Source organism: Patagioenas fasciata, chromosome Z (genome assembly GCF_037038585.1).
Source record: "Patagioenas fasciata isolate bPatFas1 chromosome Z, bPatFas1.hap1, whole genome shotgun sequence".
NCBI lineage: Eukaryota > Metazoa > Chordata > Aves > Columbiformes > Columbidae > Patagioenas > Patagioenas fasciata.
This window is the reverse complement of record NC_092560.1, coordinates 39,581,669-39,596,714: the sequence shown is the minus strand read 5'-3', so window position 1 is coordinate 39,596,714 and position 15,046 is coordinate 39,581,669. Positions and strand designations below refer to the sequence as shown.

The 15,046-nt window shown below is 44.3% G+C and overlaps 1 protein-coding gene across 3 annotated transcripts in view; it reads right to left on the bottom strand.

Moving 5' to 3' along the window:
• ABCA1 (ATP binding cassette subfamily A member 1) overlaps positions 1-15,046 on the bottom strand; it is a 103,115-nt gene that overhangs the window by 69,243 nt on the left and 18,826 nt on the right. For all 3 annotated transcript variants that reach the window (XM_065860176.2, XM_065860180.2, XM_071801989.1), the window contains exons 3-5: positions 12,648-12,741; positions 7,300-7,441; positions 6,307-6,428 (exon numbers count right to left, since the gene is read on the bottom strand). In XM_065860176.2, the coding sequence (XP_065716248.1) occupies positions 6,307-6,428; positions 7,300-7,441; positions 12,648-12,741 (358 nt within the window). The remainder of the gene's footprint in view (positions 1-6,306; positions 6,429-7,299; positions 7,442-12,647; positions 12,742-15,046) is intronic.

Below are 15,046 nucleotides of genomic sequence, written 5' to 3'. Positions count from 1 at the left end.
GTTCCCACACAGTCCCAGCTCCCCTTCCTGGCTGGATGCTTTGGGCTAGGAAGCAGCAGCAGCCAGGAACCCTGAGGAGTTCTGCTGAGGGCTAATACAAAATTCCTACTGAAAACACTATGGTAAAGCTGACTTCCTATTCACCCCATGAGTCAAGATCTCTCGAAAAATACCACAGGGCAGTGTTCTTGGCAACATTTTCCCCATTCTACAGGAAACACAAGGACCTGCATATCACTATGGAGTACAGTATTGGAAAACCCAATTGTGTATTTACGTGTACTTGTGCAATGGCAGGAGTGCCGCCCTGACAGAGTTGGTGTCTGCTGGTGTTTCTGGAGGTGAGGCTGACCTGGACAGATGGTTTGTTAGTCCTCATTCCAGCCTGTCTGGTTTGTACTAGGATCCAAGGAAAGTCAGGGAGGAAACCAGCTTAGTTAGGGAGAGGTAGGCAGGTTTAAGAATGAATTCTAATGTTTAGCTTGAGGGTGTGCGGCCATTTTTATTAGGGAGAAGACACTGAGGAGGGAGTTACCTATGACCTTAACATTATTTAGCAGATAATGTTTCTTTGAGCATTCCAATTATCATACAGCAGTACACATGCCACTAGAAAGCCTCTCCCCAATCTGCTCTTCAGCCCGAGCCCTCCATCATCCTTTATCTGTCCAGTGGGACCTGAACAAGCTCAAGAAGTGAGCCCATGCAAACCTCGTGAGGTTCAACAAGAACAAGTGGAAGGTCCTACACCTGGGTGAGGGTAACTCCTGGTATCGGTACAAGCTGGGGGCAGGCCTACGAAGAGAGACTTGAGGGTATCAGTGCATGAAAAGCTGGACATGAGCCAGCAGTGTTCACTCACAACCCAGAAGGCCAATCGTACCCTGATCTGCATCAAAAGCAATGTGGCCAGCAGGTCAAGGGAGATGGTTCTGCCCATCTGCTCTGCTCTGGTGAGACCCCACCTGGAGTCCTGTGTTCAGCTGTGGAGCCCTCAGCACAGGAAAGACAAGGACCTGTTGGAGAGGATCCAGAGGAGGCCACCAAGATGATCAGAGGGATGGAAGAGCCCCCCTGTGAGGACAGGCTCAGAGAGTTGGGGTTGTTCAGCCTGGAGAAGAGAAGGCTCTGGGGAGACCTTAAGGCAGCCTTTCAGTACTTAAAAGGGGCCTCTAAGAAAGACAGGAAAAGGGGTAATGGTTCTAAACTAAAGAAGAGGAGATCCAGATTAGACATGAGGAAGATATTTATTTACAGTGAGGGTGGTAAAACACCAGAGAGATGGTGTTGCCCAGAGAGATGGTAGATGCCCCATCCCTGGAGACATTCAAGGCCAGGCTGGACAAGGCTTTAAGCAACCGGATCTTGTTGAAGATGTTCCAGCTCATTGCAGGGAGGGAGACACGAAATGACTCAAAGGTCCCTTCCAACCCAAACTACTCTATGATTCTATAAATAAAAGTAGCACTATTAGCACTGACCAAACAGCCTGCAAACTCCTTCAATCCCAACATCTGTCTGTGCAACAGGGTGCAACATCAGCAGAGAACACCACCCAGCTCATGGTTCTCCTACACCATGAGTGATACTAGTGCAGCAAACAACTGGGAAGGGCAGGGCAGGTGTGCAACAACTGCCCAAGAAACTGCATCAGATCTTAGGCTATGTTTGTTTCACTCTGCCTGTTTCATTGTTCTGTTCTTGTTTAGCTGGGCTGGTGTCAAGAAAAATAGAAACATGGCCACTGGGATCACTGAAAACTAAGAGCAACAAAATAAATACCAGCTACACTGGTTTACATGTGCAACTGCTAGCAACAGTCAGAGAAGGTGGCTTTAATTTTTCCTGTTGATTTATTATCCCATGGTAATGCATAACAAAGCATTTGGGAGCCCTGTAGAGAGAAGGAAGAAATAAAGAAAGTGTGCTTCAGGGCCAACAGCAACCTGTATCTCCACCTTTCAAAACACAAAAAAAATCTTATTTCTTGCAAACACTTTATCCTCTGCTAAAATGGCATTGAGGACTGTTGCAAATCCAGTGCCTGCAAGCAGTGAGCCAAACCTACCACAGGAGGCAATGCCAAAGGCCATGTCACACTCTTTGAAGTGCTGTCACTAAGGTCTTTGTTCTGATTTGTACTCTGCCTTATCATGAGTGCTGAAGACCTTGGTGAAGTTGCTGGACAGAGATGTAACAAATGCTGGGAAAGAGAGAGCACCTGGCACCTACCTGTAAAATTGATTATGTTACGGTACATGTGTGCCTGCACACAGATTTCATTGATCAGGGGCTTGCTGAAAGTGGCCACAAAAACAGCAGCATCCATCTAGCATGACAGCTGCCTGTGCTGAACTCTGGCACACCACCTGGCCAGGAAGGTGCTAAATTAAGCCAGGGTGGGCTGTTCCCTAAGCATAATCTTTTTTCCCCCCTCTTTGCCACAGAGCTCTTCTGGAGTTCAGAGATGGAGTGAACAGGAGCACTCAAAATCTTCCTGGACATACAGCCCTGTAGTCAGGCATTACCTTCTATTTCATCAAGAAGTGACTGAGATACAAAGCCTGTTGGCATAGGTGCACAGCACTGTCTGAACAAAGTCATAGCATCCCACCTTGTCTTTAACCAAGACAGACCTTGCAGACAACTGTGTAAGCACACTGCCTCCCTTCCCCAGGGTTCAGCACATGCCTAATTTGAGATCAGACACAACAACAGTCACACCTTGAACATCAGTTTGTGAGGGTTGTTTTAAAGAAGCTTGAAGTGAAAGGACTTCGGAAAATGCTCTCTAAACAGATTCAAATATCTGAAGCCAAATACAAACACACATGCTCTGCATGACTGGCATTAGAACTGAATCTATACTACATTTCCAACTGGTACGCTAGTAATGGAAGATCACCTCCTGAAGTCTGTTTCAAAGCCCTGAGGCATCAGTAAGAAGCATGTGTGGAAGCAGGGCATCACACTAGTGTGAGAGGGGATGAGGGAGCTGCACAGACTCCAATACAGCCCACATCATGGAGCACATGGTCCCTTCCCACTGGGGAAACACAAGCTGTAAAGCTGTACCTGTCTGCAGCACTGATTCACATAGCTTCAGGTCCAGGCCAGAGCTGGAACAGAGGAGGTATTACAAATGTTTTCAATTATTAGCTCATTAGGTAATTAGCCCTCCTGCCAACTGAGGAAATACATGTATAAAGGCAGTTTTTTCAGGTTTGGAGGTGTGCTTACATCTGATATTTGCTCTTACTGTCTTCTTAGGGTCCCAGAGTAACTAGAGGAAGTGCCCCAGAGAAGAAAGGATTTACACATCTCTCACACCTCATTGTCAATAGCAGCTGAAGGACTGACCTGTAGCTCCCTTCTTTGCACAGGAATCTAAGCACTACTAAGCACAAATACATTAGTACTCGTAAGATTAGAGGATGCTGTTTCATGCATGCTGTCAGAGAATGAATCAGGCAGAGAATGAATCAGAATGGAGTGGGCAGCAGGGACCCCCAAGTCAGAAGCTTTGTAAATGAGTATATCTTGATAAGGACAAACAGGCTTTGTTCCCTATAAGCCTTACCAACAATGTGCAGTCTGTTATTCTAATGATATAGAGGCTTGGTTTTATTACGCATTTGAAATATTATAGAAATATAACAAATAGAACTTGTATAGCTTATTTTTGCAGTTAGTCTGTTAGTCTTTATAATGCAGAGAAACATGAGCCTTCTGACTTCTGACTTGTACAATACCCGCTATGTGAAATGCTTCTTGGAATCACTCCTCCCCCTCAAACCTTCCCAGCAATGACAGCTTCAGCTTATGGCTTTGATAATTTTTTTGTACATGTCAATGTCTCTTGGTGGCTGTGTGTTTCAATACAAAACAGCAGCATCTGTTCTCTTTGGAACAGTTAACTTCCAGATACTACTGTGGGCACAAAGCGTAAAAACCAGTAACAACAACAACTGTAATTCTGACAGAGAGAGCTTGTTACCACAAGGCCACCAAGTCATACCAAGGGTTTGAAGAGGTCCATGAAAAACAATATTAAATCTCTCATTGGGAAATTGCCATCTTAGCTCATTTTGGCTGTGTTCTTTACTGTAGTTGATGCTGGTGAGGCCCCACCTTGAATCCTGTGTTTAGTTTTGGGCCCCTCATCATAAGAAAGACATTGAAATACTAGAGAGAGTGAAGAGGAGGCAATGAAGCTGGTGAGGGGTCTGGAGCATAAGTCTGATGAGGAGCAGTTGAGGGAGCTGGGACTGTTTAGCATGGAGAAAAGGAGACCGAGGGGAGACCTTATCACCGTCTACAACTACCTGAAAGGAGGTTGTAGCATGGAGGGTGTTGGTCTCTTCCCCCAAGTAATAAGTGACAGGACAAGAGGAAATGGCTTCAAATTGCACCAGGGGAGTTTCAGATGGGACGTGAGGAAAAAATTCTTCAATGAAAGGGTTCTCAGGCATTGGAACTGGTTGCCCAGGGAAGTGGTGGAGTCACCATCCCTAAAGGGGTTTAAAAGGCATTTAGATGTGGTTCTTAGGGACATGGTTTGGTGCTAGAGTTAGTTTATGGTTGGAAGAGACCCTCAGGATTATTGAGTCCAACTGAAATTATTCAGTGATTCAATTATGTGTCCATCTCTGTGAAAAGGGTTAATTCTGCAACCTTTCCCCTTAAAACTGCTGTACATTTAGGTAAAGGCATGACAATGCCACTTACCAGTTCTCAGAGCAAGAAGAAAGCAGCCTGACGGTACAGACACTGAACCCAGCAAGGAAGGGTATCCCCTTTATATAAGTAGAAGTATCAACTAATGCTCAAAGAGTAAGTAGACTACATTATGACCTACAGATCTGATCACATGAGGATTCTGCACAGCCCTGAAGGGGAGAGAGGAAGGTTATATGTCTAAAACAAATCCCTTGTACAGTTTGTGTCTGTATATACAGTCAACACACATCTGCCAAACTGTCACTAACAATACAGATGATTTCAAAGTGACCTGCAATGTACTGAGCAGCACAGGAAAGGATGGAAAAACACCATATCTGCTTTAAAAGTGTGCTCAGGACACATCAGACATGAAACTGTTCACATCACACTAGAACCCACCTGAGCCACATTCAAATGAAGAGAACTATGAAGAATCACAACTGTAAAGCCAGGAACAGCTTTCATAAAACACTAAAATACCATCTACATGCAAAGAACTACACGTGCCTGGATAGAGGCTGTAGGTAAAACACTCAATGGCTGTGTTCTCTGCTCATGTTCAATAGACACATGTAGCACTAACACAGCAGCCAAGAGAAGTAATCTTTCAGAGAAGAGTACCCCAAAAAACTCTTAACAAGCTGTCATGTCAGAGAGACCTGACAGTCATAAGGGACCTGGCCACATTTCTCAAGACTGGGTAGAGCTGCTTCATGTCCCAACTCTGCTGCAAGCTTCTTGTGTCATCTCACACTAGTTACTTATTCATCTGCATGGGACAGGAAGGCATATCAGGCCTCTCACACAAACTAAAAATAGAAGGATGCTTATTTTTCACAGTAAATGGGGCTGTGCAAGCCCCCAAGACAAACATTTTCTTTTAGACCCTGCCATTTAAAATCCCACTGAATATTAGCAAAGAATGAAGTATCCTACACCCAAGAGTCATACAAAAAAACACACAAACCAACCCAGACCCAAAAAACAAAACAAAAACCAACCAAACAAAAAAACCCACAAAAAACAAACCACACCAATCAACCAACACACCAAGCACCACCCACCACACAAAACAAGAAGAGAAACTGAGACTCCATCATCAAATCATAATCAGCTTTGAGTTTGTAAACTGGTGGTAAACATCAGCTTTTCCTCATCTGAGCTCTTCCAGCACACCTCCCTCTAGAGCTCAGGTGGGTAGAGCACTAAATTGTAGCTATATTGCATTCACTGCTTCATTGACTAAATGGCAAAATAACTAGCATTTTCCAAAAAGACATACTACTTGAACTCCTTCAAAAAACCCAGCATTTTGACTGACTTCAGTGTGTTAAAGATTGTAATTTCACATCCAGAACAGTTGCTACTCCTGGCATTACAGATCATCCCTTTTCCACCAAAGCAGATAAAAAACACACAAGGCTCTGACACAGGAAAGGCTTAAGATTCTTCTAGAGAATTCATGTGCAGTAAATTATAACCACACACATTTCCATTACAGTACATTTCAGAAACTTACACACATGCAGACTTAACTAGATGAGAAATGCCAGACATAGGTTGCTCTTTCAACCATGCTGTTACCTAAGCCAGAGGAGTTTCCCAACTTGCGCAATCTTCCCAGGACCTTCTGGACATCCTTTATGCTCGTGTCCTGTTGGCTGTACAAAAGCAACCTCTTGGCATCTGAGAATAGGCGGGAAACACTGGTGACAGGAAAACACAAAAACAATTAGCAGTCATCAGCTCTGTGAGCCAGCATCCACAACACACTTTTACATCCCCGTTCCAGTCGTGCCACTGCCCTTCCAGTAGAATAAGCTCTTTCTACAGTGGCTATCCTGGGACAATCCAAGGAACTCAGTAGAAAATGGCTGCTAATGCAAGGTCAAACAAAGTTACACTGGGAACTGCCAGGCATTTGAAAGCATTTGAGATGGGGATGGAGAGGGCCGCTTGCTGTCTGTGAACTGCATCCTCTTAGAAGCACAATAATTTAAGCATGTTCTTGCTCCTTTCAAATACTTCTCTAGGTTGCAGACACATTTTAATCTGCATTAAGCCTAACTGGTCGGATAGCATTAATACATCAAGCTGGGCAGGGTGTAAGGAAGCTGGTCATTAATTGAGCTTTCTGCAACACATTAGCCAGTAATAAATGACAAATGTCAGGAAGTATCCACCAGATGTGCTCTGCAACTGCCTCTCACTCTGCACTGTCCATCTCAGAGGTCCATTAACCAGGAAAAGAGGCTCTCTCAGAAAAGAGCTTACACTTTGTCTTGTTACGGGCCAAATTCTGTACAACCAATAAGAGAATGGACTAAGTCTTCACCCAGGAAAAGCTTTTCATTCATCAAGGGCTTTGACTGCTCTGACTCAGGGATACTGCATACCTGTTAGCTCTCTGCTAGCCCCTCTGAACTTGGTAGGAGGAGAGCCTGGTACTTCAGTGGCAGCAGAAACAGCAAAATCCTCGATAGTGTAGGGTTACAAAACTAGCTGATGACTTCCACATCTCTTTTTTCCACACACTCCCCACAAGAAGAGAGATGAGGAAAAAGCAGGCAGACTCACATGGAGGCATTGAAGTTTCCAACAATACCAGGGGATTCCCCAGGAGTTGGGTAGCGGAAACAAGGGTTGTTGGCATTGCAGATGATCCCCTGTATCCATGGCAAGGTTCCTGCCGAAGGCATAGCTTTGTTTGGGAAGTGACCTAGAACAAAAACAAGAGTTAGGAGACAAACACTGGGTACAAGTCACTATGATACAGTATTTAATCTGAAGGACAATGCTAATCGTGAGCTAGTTACTGCCCCAAATGGCTTAGAAAGCAGAACACTCAGCACTAAGATGGGCTGATTTCATGTTAGAGTTCACCACACATCTCTGGCATCCTCCACTGAAAAACACCTTCTTAAGCCCATAGGAGAAGCTCTTTGCTACTCTCATCTTTGCAGCATTATCTTTGGCCACACTGATAGGGATACAGTACTTCTTGCTGAGAAATACCCAACAGCAGGCAACTAAAAGGCCTGGCAGGGGTGATCACATGCATACACATGCTTTCCCACCAGCCATGCTTCTCTGAATATACATGCTTAACTAACACGAGAATCATAGAAACATCATAGAACGTTCTGTTTGGAAGGGACCCACAAGGATCACTGAGCCCAACTCCTGTCCCTGCATATGACAACCCCACAGTTCACACAATGTGTCTGAGGGTGTTGTCCAGTCTCTTCTTGAACACTGTCAGGCTTTGGGCCGTGACACCTCCCTGGGGAGCCTGTTCCAGTGCTCCACCACCCTCTGGGGGAAGAACCTTTTCCTAATGTCCAACCTAAACCCCCCCTGGCACATCTTCCTGACATTCTCTGTGGTTCTGTTGTTGGTCACCAGAGACATCAATGCCTGCCCCTCCTGCTCCCCTTGTGAGGAAGCTGTAGCCGCCATGAGGTCTCCCCTCACTCTCCTCTTCTCCAGGCTGAACAAACCAAGTGACTTTAGCTGCTCCTAATAGAGCTTCCCCTCCAAACCCTCCACCAACTTTGTATCCCTCTTCTGGACACTCTGCAGTAGCTTTATATCCTTTTTATCCTGTGCTGCCCAGAACTGCACACAGTGCTCCAGGTGAGGCCGCACCAGTGCAGAGCAGAGCGGGACAATCACCTCCCTCGCCCGGCTGGCAATGCTGTGCTTGATGCACCCCAGGATCCGGGTGGCCCTCTTGGCTGACAGGGCACATTGTTGGCTAATGTTCAACTTGCTGTCGACCAGAACCGCCAGATTCCTCTCTGCAGAGCTGCTCTCCAGCATCTCATCCCCCAGTCTGTATGTACAGCCAGGGTTGCTGTGTCCCAGGTGCAAAATTCAGCATTTGTTGAACCTCATGCAGTTGGTGACTGCCCAGTTCTCCAGTTTGTCCAGATCTCTCTGCAGGGCCTCTCTGCCCTCTAGAGTGTCAACAGCTCCTCCCAATTTTGTGTCATTGGCAAACTTCGGTACAGGACTTGAGGGAATACTAAGTCATTTATAAAGACAATGAAGAATAACGGCCCCAAGATGGATCTCTGCGGAACCCCACTAGTGACTGGTCACCAGCCTGACATAACCCCATTTACTAGAACCCTTTGAGCCCAGCCCATCAGCCAATTGCTCACCCACTGCACTGTGTGTTGATCCAGCTGTATGCTGGACATCTTGTCCAGGAGAATACTGTGAGAGACAGTATCAGAGGCTCTACTGAAATCCAAAAAGATCACATCGACAGGCTTCCCTTGGTCAACTAGGTGGGTAACCATGTTGTAAAAAGAAATTAAGCTTAAGGAAGACTTTCCCCTCATGAACCTGTGCTGGCTGGGACCAGTGACTGGATTGTCATTCAGATGTTTTTTGATAACTCCCAGAACAATCTTCTCCATGATTTTGCCAGAAACAGAAGTGAGTCTGACTGGTCCGCAGTTGTCACAGTCATCCTTGTTGCCCTTCTTGTAGATTGGGACAATGTTTGCCAGCTTCCAGTCATTCAGGACCTTTCCAGATTCCCAAGGGCATTGAAAAATCATGGAGAGAGGTCTCACTACAACATCAGCCATCTCTTTAAACACCTTTGGACAAATCCCATCAGGATTTGGCTTGAGGCCACTTGGACACCCTGGTCAGGGTCAGGGTTCTGTAGACCAACAACATTTGTATTCAATTCTTCTTGAGTCATACCCCAGAGTTTACATCTTGTTTATGTTCCACATTCTCATCAAGAGTTACATGTGCTAACAAACTGCTCAAGGCAGATCTCCACCACTCAGGCACTTGTGAATCCCTTACCCTCCAGCAACAGTGGAGGAAAGGTTTCCCTTGTACAATCCCACACCTGAGGTGAGCCATCAGGCTGCTTTCTTCAAACAAAATAACTTCCACACCCCCTCCCAATCCCACTACAGAGAGGAGCACAGGAGACGGTTATGCCCCTTCCTTAATATCTCTCAGATACTCAAAGCAGTTACTCAAGGCTTTGACCATGAGATGCACATTCTTCCCTCTGGTGCCCACCTCATCCTCACAGTGTGCCTGAAATCACAGGGAGGGCTGGCTCCCTACCTCCACAGCCACAACAGAGGTACCAAAGCCCTGGGAAAGAAAGAGGTCAAAGCTTCTGAATTACAGCAAGGCTGGAAAACGTAGGCAGCTGAAGGAAGACAGAGAGTTTATCAGCCCTCTGTGGAGAAAGCCAAGGTCCCTGTCCAGGAGAAAAGTGAAGGAACCAAAGTTTCATTGTTTCCAGTACCCAGGGGACTGCTTGTTCCCAGCTCTCTGTTTAAAATAGAAAAGCTATTTACCTGAGCTTTTTGGCTTTTGTTTCATTTAGTATTTTTGTTCTTCTTGGCCAAGGATCTTGGGAGTCAGGGGGAAGAGGAAAAATGCTAATACTTTCTGATTATTTTCTTAAAATTTCCCAGAGAATCATCATCTGTCTCCTCCATGCCTTTTATTTTGTATGACTAAGTATCTTCTCAAATAATGTCTTAAAAGCAATACAAAACCAGAAAGGGTGCACAAGGATTCATGGTAACTTTTTACATACAGTGATACTTGTAACAGCTGCCTCTCAAGGAGTAAAGCAGGAATCTGCCATTTTTTAAGTCAGATAAGTCACACAGAAAACAGTGTAACAGCACCCCATTTCCAGTTACATCGCAGCAAAGGTCTAGCTTTTCAGTAAATATTAAAGCCAGATTGTCAGGTTTTTTGTGCTTTGTTTGTTTGTGGTTTTTTTCATTTGTTTGTTTGTTTTTTCCTCCAAATGAAGTGTATTTTGAATACCTGAAAGGGTCACAGGAACAAAAGAGAAGTCAAGCTCCACAAGATGCAAGTCAGCAATCTTGCTCAATAGCCATTTAAGACGTCTTCTCTGGCTGGTCTGGTGAAAGCCATGTAACTATCACTTAAGAGCTAGCAAAATTTTCCCCCATGTTTTCAGAAAAATGTTACTCACACTAGGCCAAGCTGATAGAAATAAAGAATTCTGACTGGTAATTCTAACCACAGAAACAGCCCAATTGCTGGTGATTCTTCTCAAACAGGAAAAGACAACTGAAAATCTTATCTGCTTGTTGAAAAAGCCTATGCCATTAAAATACTGAAGCTACCTGGAGGCTACGAAGCACTCTGTGTGCAGCACTGTTGCTGCTATCATTAGGCATTACCTGCAAGTGTTTTCATAACAGCAAAGAGCACTGCCACTAGAGATAACAATCCTGTTTCCCTTCAGGCATCCACAGAGTTACCACAAAGCTCATCATGAACTCAAGGTTTCTTTCTTTCTTTCCACGTCTGCTCACAGCTCAGCAAAAAAATGTTCCGCTATAAAACACGTCTGTATCTGTCAGCATATGAGCGAATGTTCAATGAAACCAATCCAGACCTTCCCATTCTCAGAAGCCTTCAGAAAAATGGAGGAGTTACCCAAAAAAGTTGAATTAAAAGGTCACCGGATGCTCTACAGTCTACAATTCCTAATGACAACTCAGAGAGAAGGTAGACAAAACAGCAGTCAACACAACTGGGAAGGGAAAAAGGGCTGCAGATTAAAGACTCAAAACTCCGCTTGTGACACCAGGGTGCCAGAGCAAACGATTTACAAGAAGGCTAACTACTAACAAGCCTAATCTAAACCACTCCATGAAAAGGCAGTTCTTGCTAGGTTTGAATTTACATACAACACTGCCACAGCTGAGACAAATTACCATTGAGGCCGCTAGTTATTTATACCAGCTGAGTAGACTGCTTATTGTTTCTCTTGCTTCTGTTCAGCTTCATATCCATATTACAGGGTATCTCTCCTAAACACCACTGTCACAGTCAGAAAAGGCAATTCAAATGTCATGCAAAATATGAGTTTTAATTTAGGGAAGCTTCAATTACCCTGCCAAGCACTGCAGAAAGCAAGTTAGGCACTACATGGAACCAGCAGTGTCCAAAGTGTAATGGGAAACTGCAAACACTAACACTTCAGCTTTGAAAGGATCATTGTTAGCTTGAAAGCCTAGGAAGCAGCATAAAATGCCCCAGCTACCACGAAGAAGCACAGGGTAAGTGTTGTAAGAGCTAGTTCTTTATTCAGTTTTAAGAATGGAACACTTCAGAGTGCCCTCCAGAATCAAACTGTGTTGACCCTTAAACCTTACCTTGCACTAATCAGGCAAAGGAAAGATAAACAAAGAGCTCTTCCACAGTCAGCTAATTGCAGCATGAGGCTGTCACCAACCACAGTAAGACAAGGCATGTTGCAAATAAATAAGTCATGCTTCCTAAATCAAATGGCAAACAACACAGAGACCTAAAAATCATCATTGCAGAGCAAGAATAAACATCCTTTGGAAGAAAAGTAGAAATGTGACTATTTAGGATGTAAAGAGAAAAATAAAACAGTTCTTCCCATAAATGTATGGCTGTCTAGTGGTTTGAAGGAATAGAATTGCTCTTGTGCTTTCTAATGTGATACATTAATCCACATTGCTGGCTGAAAACGAAATTGCTTTCTTACAAATCTGAATGCTGTTTTCTTTTCATCCTAAATTACATACAGATTAACAATGAGAAATAAGATTTGGGTTCTGTGTGGCTTTTGCAGACTTAGCCAAGAGTTTGCTGTAGAATTGTGATAATACATTATAAAAGGAAAAAAAAAAAAAAAGAGAAACAACAAGAACAACAGGAGCAATGTACAGTCCTGGAGCAACATTAACATGTCAAAACAGAGTCCTCAAGGTAGAAGGAAGGGGGCCATTAAAACTTCCCTGAAAATTTGATTGAAACATGCAATCACTGTTCCTGCTTTTTGCATCTTGCCAGCTGCATTATTACCTTCCAGCCATGAAACAATGACAACTCTGGGTGCAGCTGCTGTGTTTGGTACTTACATTCATGCTGCTCGTAGGGCGGATATGAAAGTCTTACAGAGATCAGGATGAAGAAGATAAACAGAGGCCAGGCAACTTCAATCAGCAGTTGGAACTGGAAACAATAAAGACAAAGTATTAAAATTCATAATCAAAATACATGACAGGACAGAGGTTCCAGGACAATTCACTTGTAAGCCAGGACAGTTTTTCAAGTGCTGCCTCACTTTGCTTTGTCTGTGCATTCCATGACCACAAAGTTTGTTCCCCCAGCTTCAGAGGATAATCTGCAAAGAATTACAGGCTACTCTCATTTATATGTGCCAGTTATGGGACTAAACTGGATGTGCTTAAGGGCTATTTTTGGCTTATTTTTAAAGTTCTTTCTTTCCCCTGACTGAAAGAAACCTCCCACTGAATCTTCACAGCAATGAAAGTTTTTGTCCTCGTGCTTTAGAGGTAGTGGGAAGTATTTGCATCCTGTTCTCATAGAAAACCATTTAGCTTCTTCTACCCTAACACGTCAGGCATGAAAATTGTGCCAGTGCATAGCTATGCGAAATCTTTTCACTTCAGTGTTGCAGAAGCATATTGGTATCAAGAAAGCACAGCTTCTAAGATAAAGCTCATATCTAATTATTGCTTTATTCTAACATATGTTTGTTTGCGCAGGTGGACACCCACTAGTCAAAGATACCCACAGAGAGGCAGTAAGTGTCAGGTAAAGACATCAAGAACAGACTATACAGACTATATAGAATATAGAACAGACACTGACAGAATATAAGAGAGGCCTGCTATTAAATAAAGAATACTTTTTAGACAGGGAACTGAAGTACAGAAAAATTCCCTGAGATGTGCCATGTCTCACAGAAGCATGTGGAAAATGCACCATTTTGGTCTAGAGCTACTGAGACATCTGAGGTTTCCCAGGACTGAGCTTCACCAGCCACATGCCTCCATTCCCACCCCAGAAAAGCTGCCTAAACATGTATTTTAGGTTAGCCATGAGACAAGGTAAAACTGAAAACTTTTATGCTGCTATGTATTATGTTTTTTCTCCTTTGGGAGAGGTAAGCCAGAGTGTTTTGTTAGTCAAGAAAACAAATATTTTCCCTTTCTTTTCTGGAAACCCCCATCTTTTCTAATAAGATGTCTACATCATTCTTATTACAATACAGATAGGATAAGACCAGCACCCCAGTGGAAGAAAGTATGCCCGCACACACTATTAACAGCTAACATCAGGCTCTTGACACTCAGTGCAAGGCGCTCCATGCATACTTCGAGGTGAGACTTCTGGGTGATTACATCAAAATAATCTCCCATTGTAAAAACAGTGCATTAAAACAAATGTCATTTGATCCAGTGGAGGAAACCATCTAAGATGGTTCTTCATAAATACCCTTAATGGCTGATGTTCAACCAGACGACAATCATACCTGAAAGACACAAACTGAGCATCAGGGTCTTCCAGGCACTCCTGGCAACACCACCAGGCACTGCAGGGATGAGTTCCAGACATCATTTCCCACCTGTTATTTTCATGCAGATACTGTATGACTACTGGATGGGAAACTCTGAGACCGTGCTAACGAAGATACCAGGAAGATGCCTCAGTATCTTTGATGTCTGTTTTTACAACAGACAATGCAGTTGCAGCATACACACAGCCATTAGCAGCAACAGCTTACTTCTTTCTACATTAAAGAGTGGTCTGGCTCCCAGAGGTCTCAGAGCTGGGACACTGACAACTTGTCTACTCCTTCTTTTTTCCAGGATTCCCTTGCAGCTGCTGCCAGGACAGCACAGCACAACTTTTCCTCCTCTTGACAGAAAGGCAGCCTGTCCTGGTTTCACAGCCATTTTCTCCACCAGCCTCCATGGCCATGCTCTGGCACATATCATGGCCATCTGCTATCCTGGTCATAGGCAAGGTGCACACACCCTGAGTGACTGCCACTACACTGCTTGGGAAAATGCAATGTTAGCTGACTTGTAGAGGCTTCTTGGGGTGACTAAGGTGGTCAGATAGCTTCTTGCAGCCCTGCAACTGCTGTAGAACCAGCAGGGAAATGCTACCCTTGAGATGAAGCCCTGGCTTGCTTGCAGAAATATCAGCCCCAGAAACACAATCCTGGAGTGGACAGTAGTGCCCAAATGGTCCCATTGTTGAAGGCGAAGCCTGGCCACCTGCACACATAGCTCTTTTGCATGTCTGGTTATTGTTAGTTACACAACCACAAATGTGGGCTGCATGCAGAGCACTGTATGCCTCTACACATGCATGTCTAACTTTGCAGATTGACAGGCTCGGGGAGGACAGAGAAAGGAGGGATGCACCATTACAGCTGAAGACTGCTGCATCATGGCAACCACTGTAATGCTACTTGTGAGAGTCAGCTGGCAACTGCTGCACC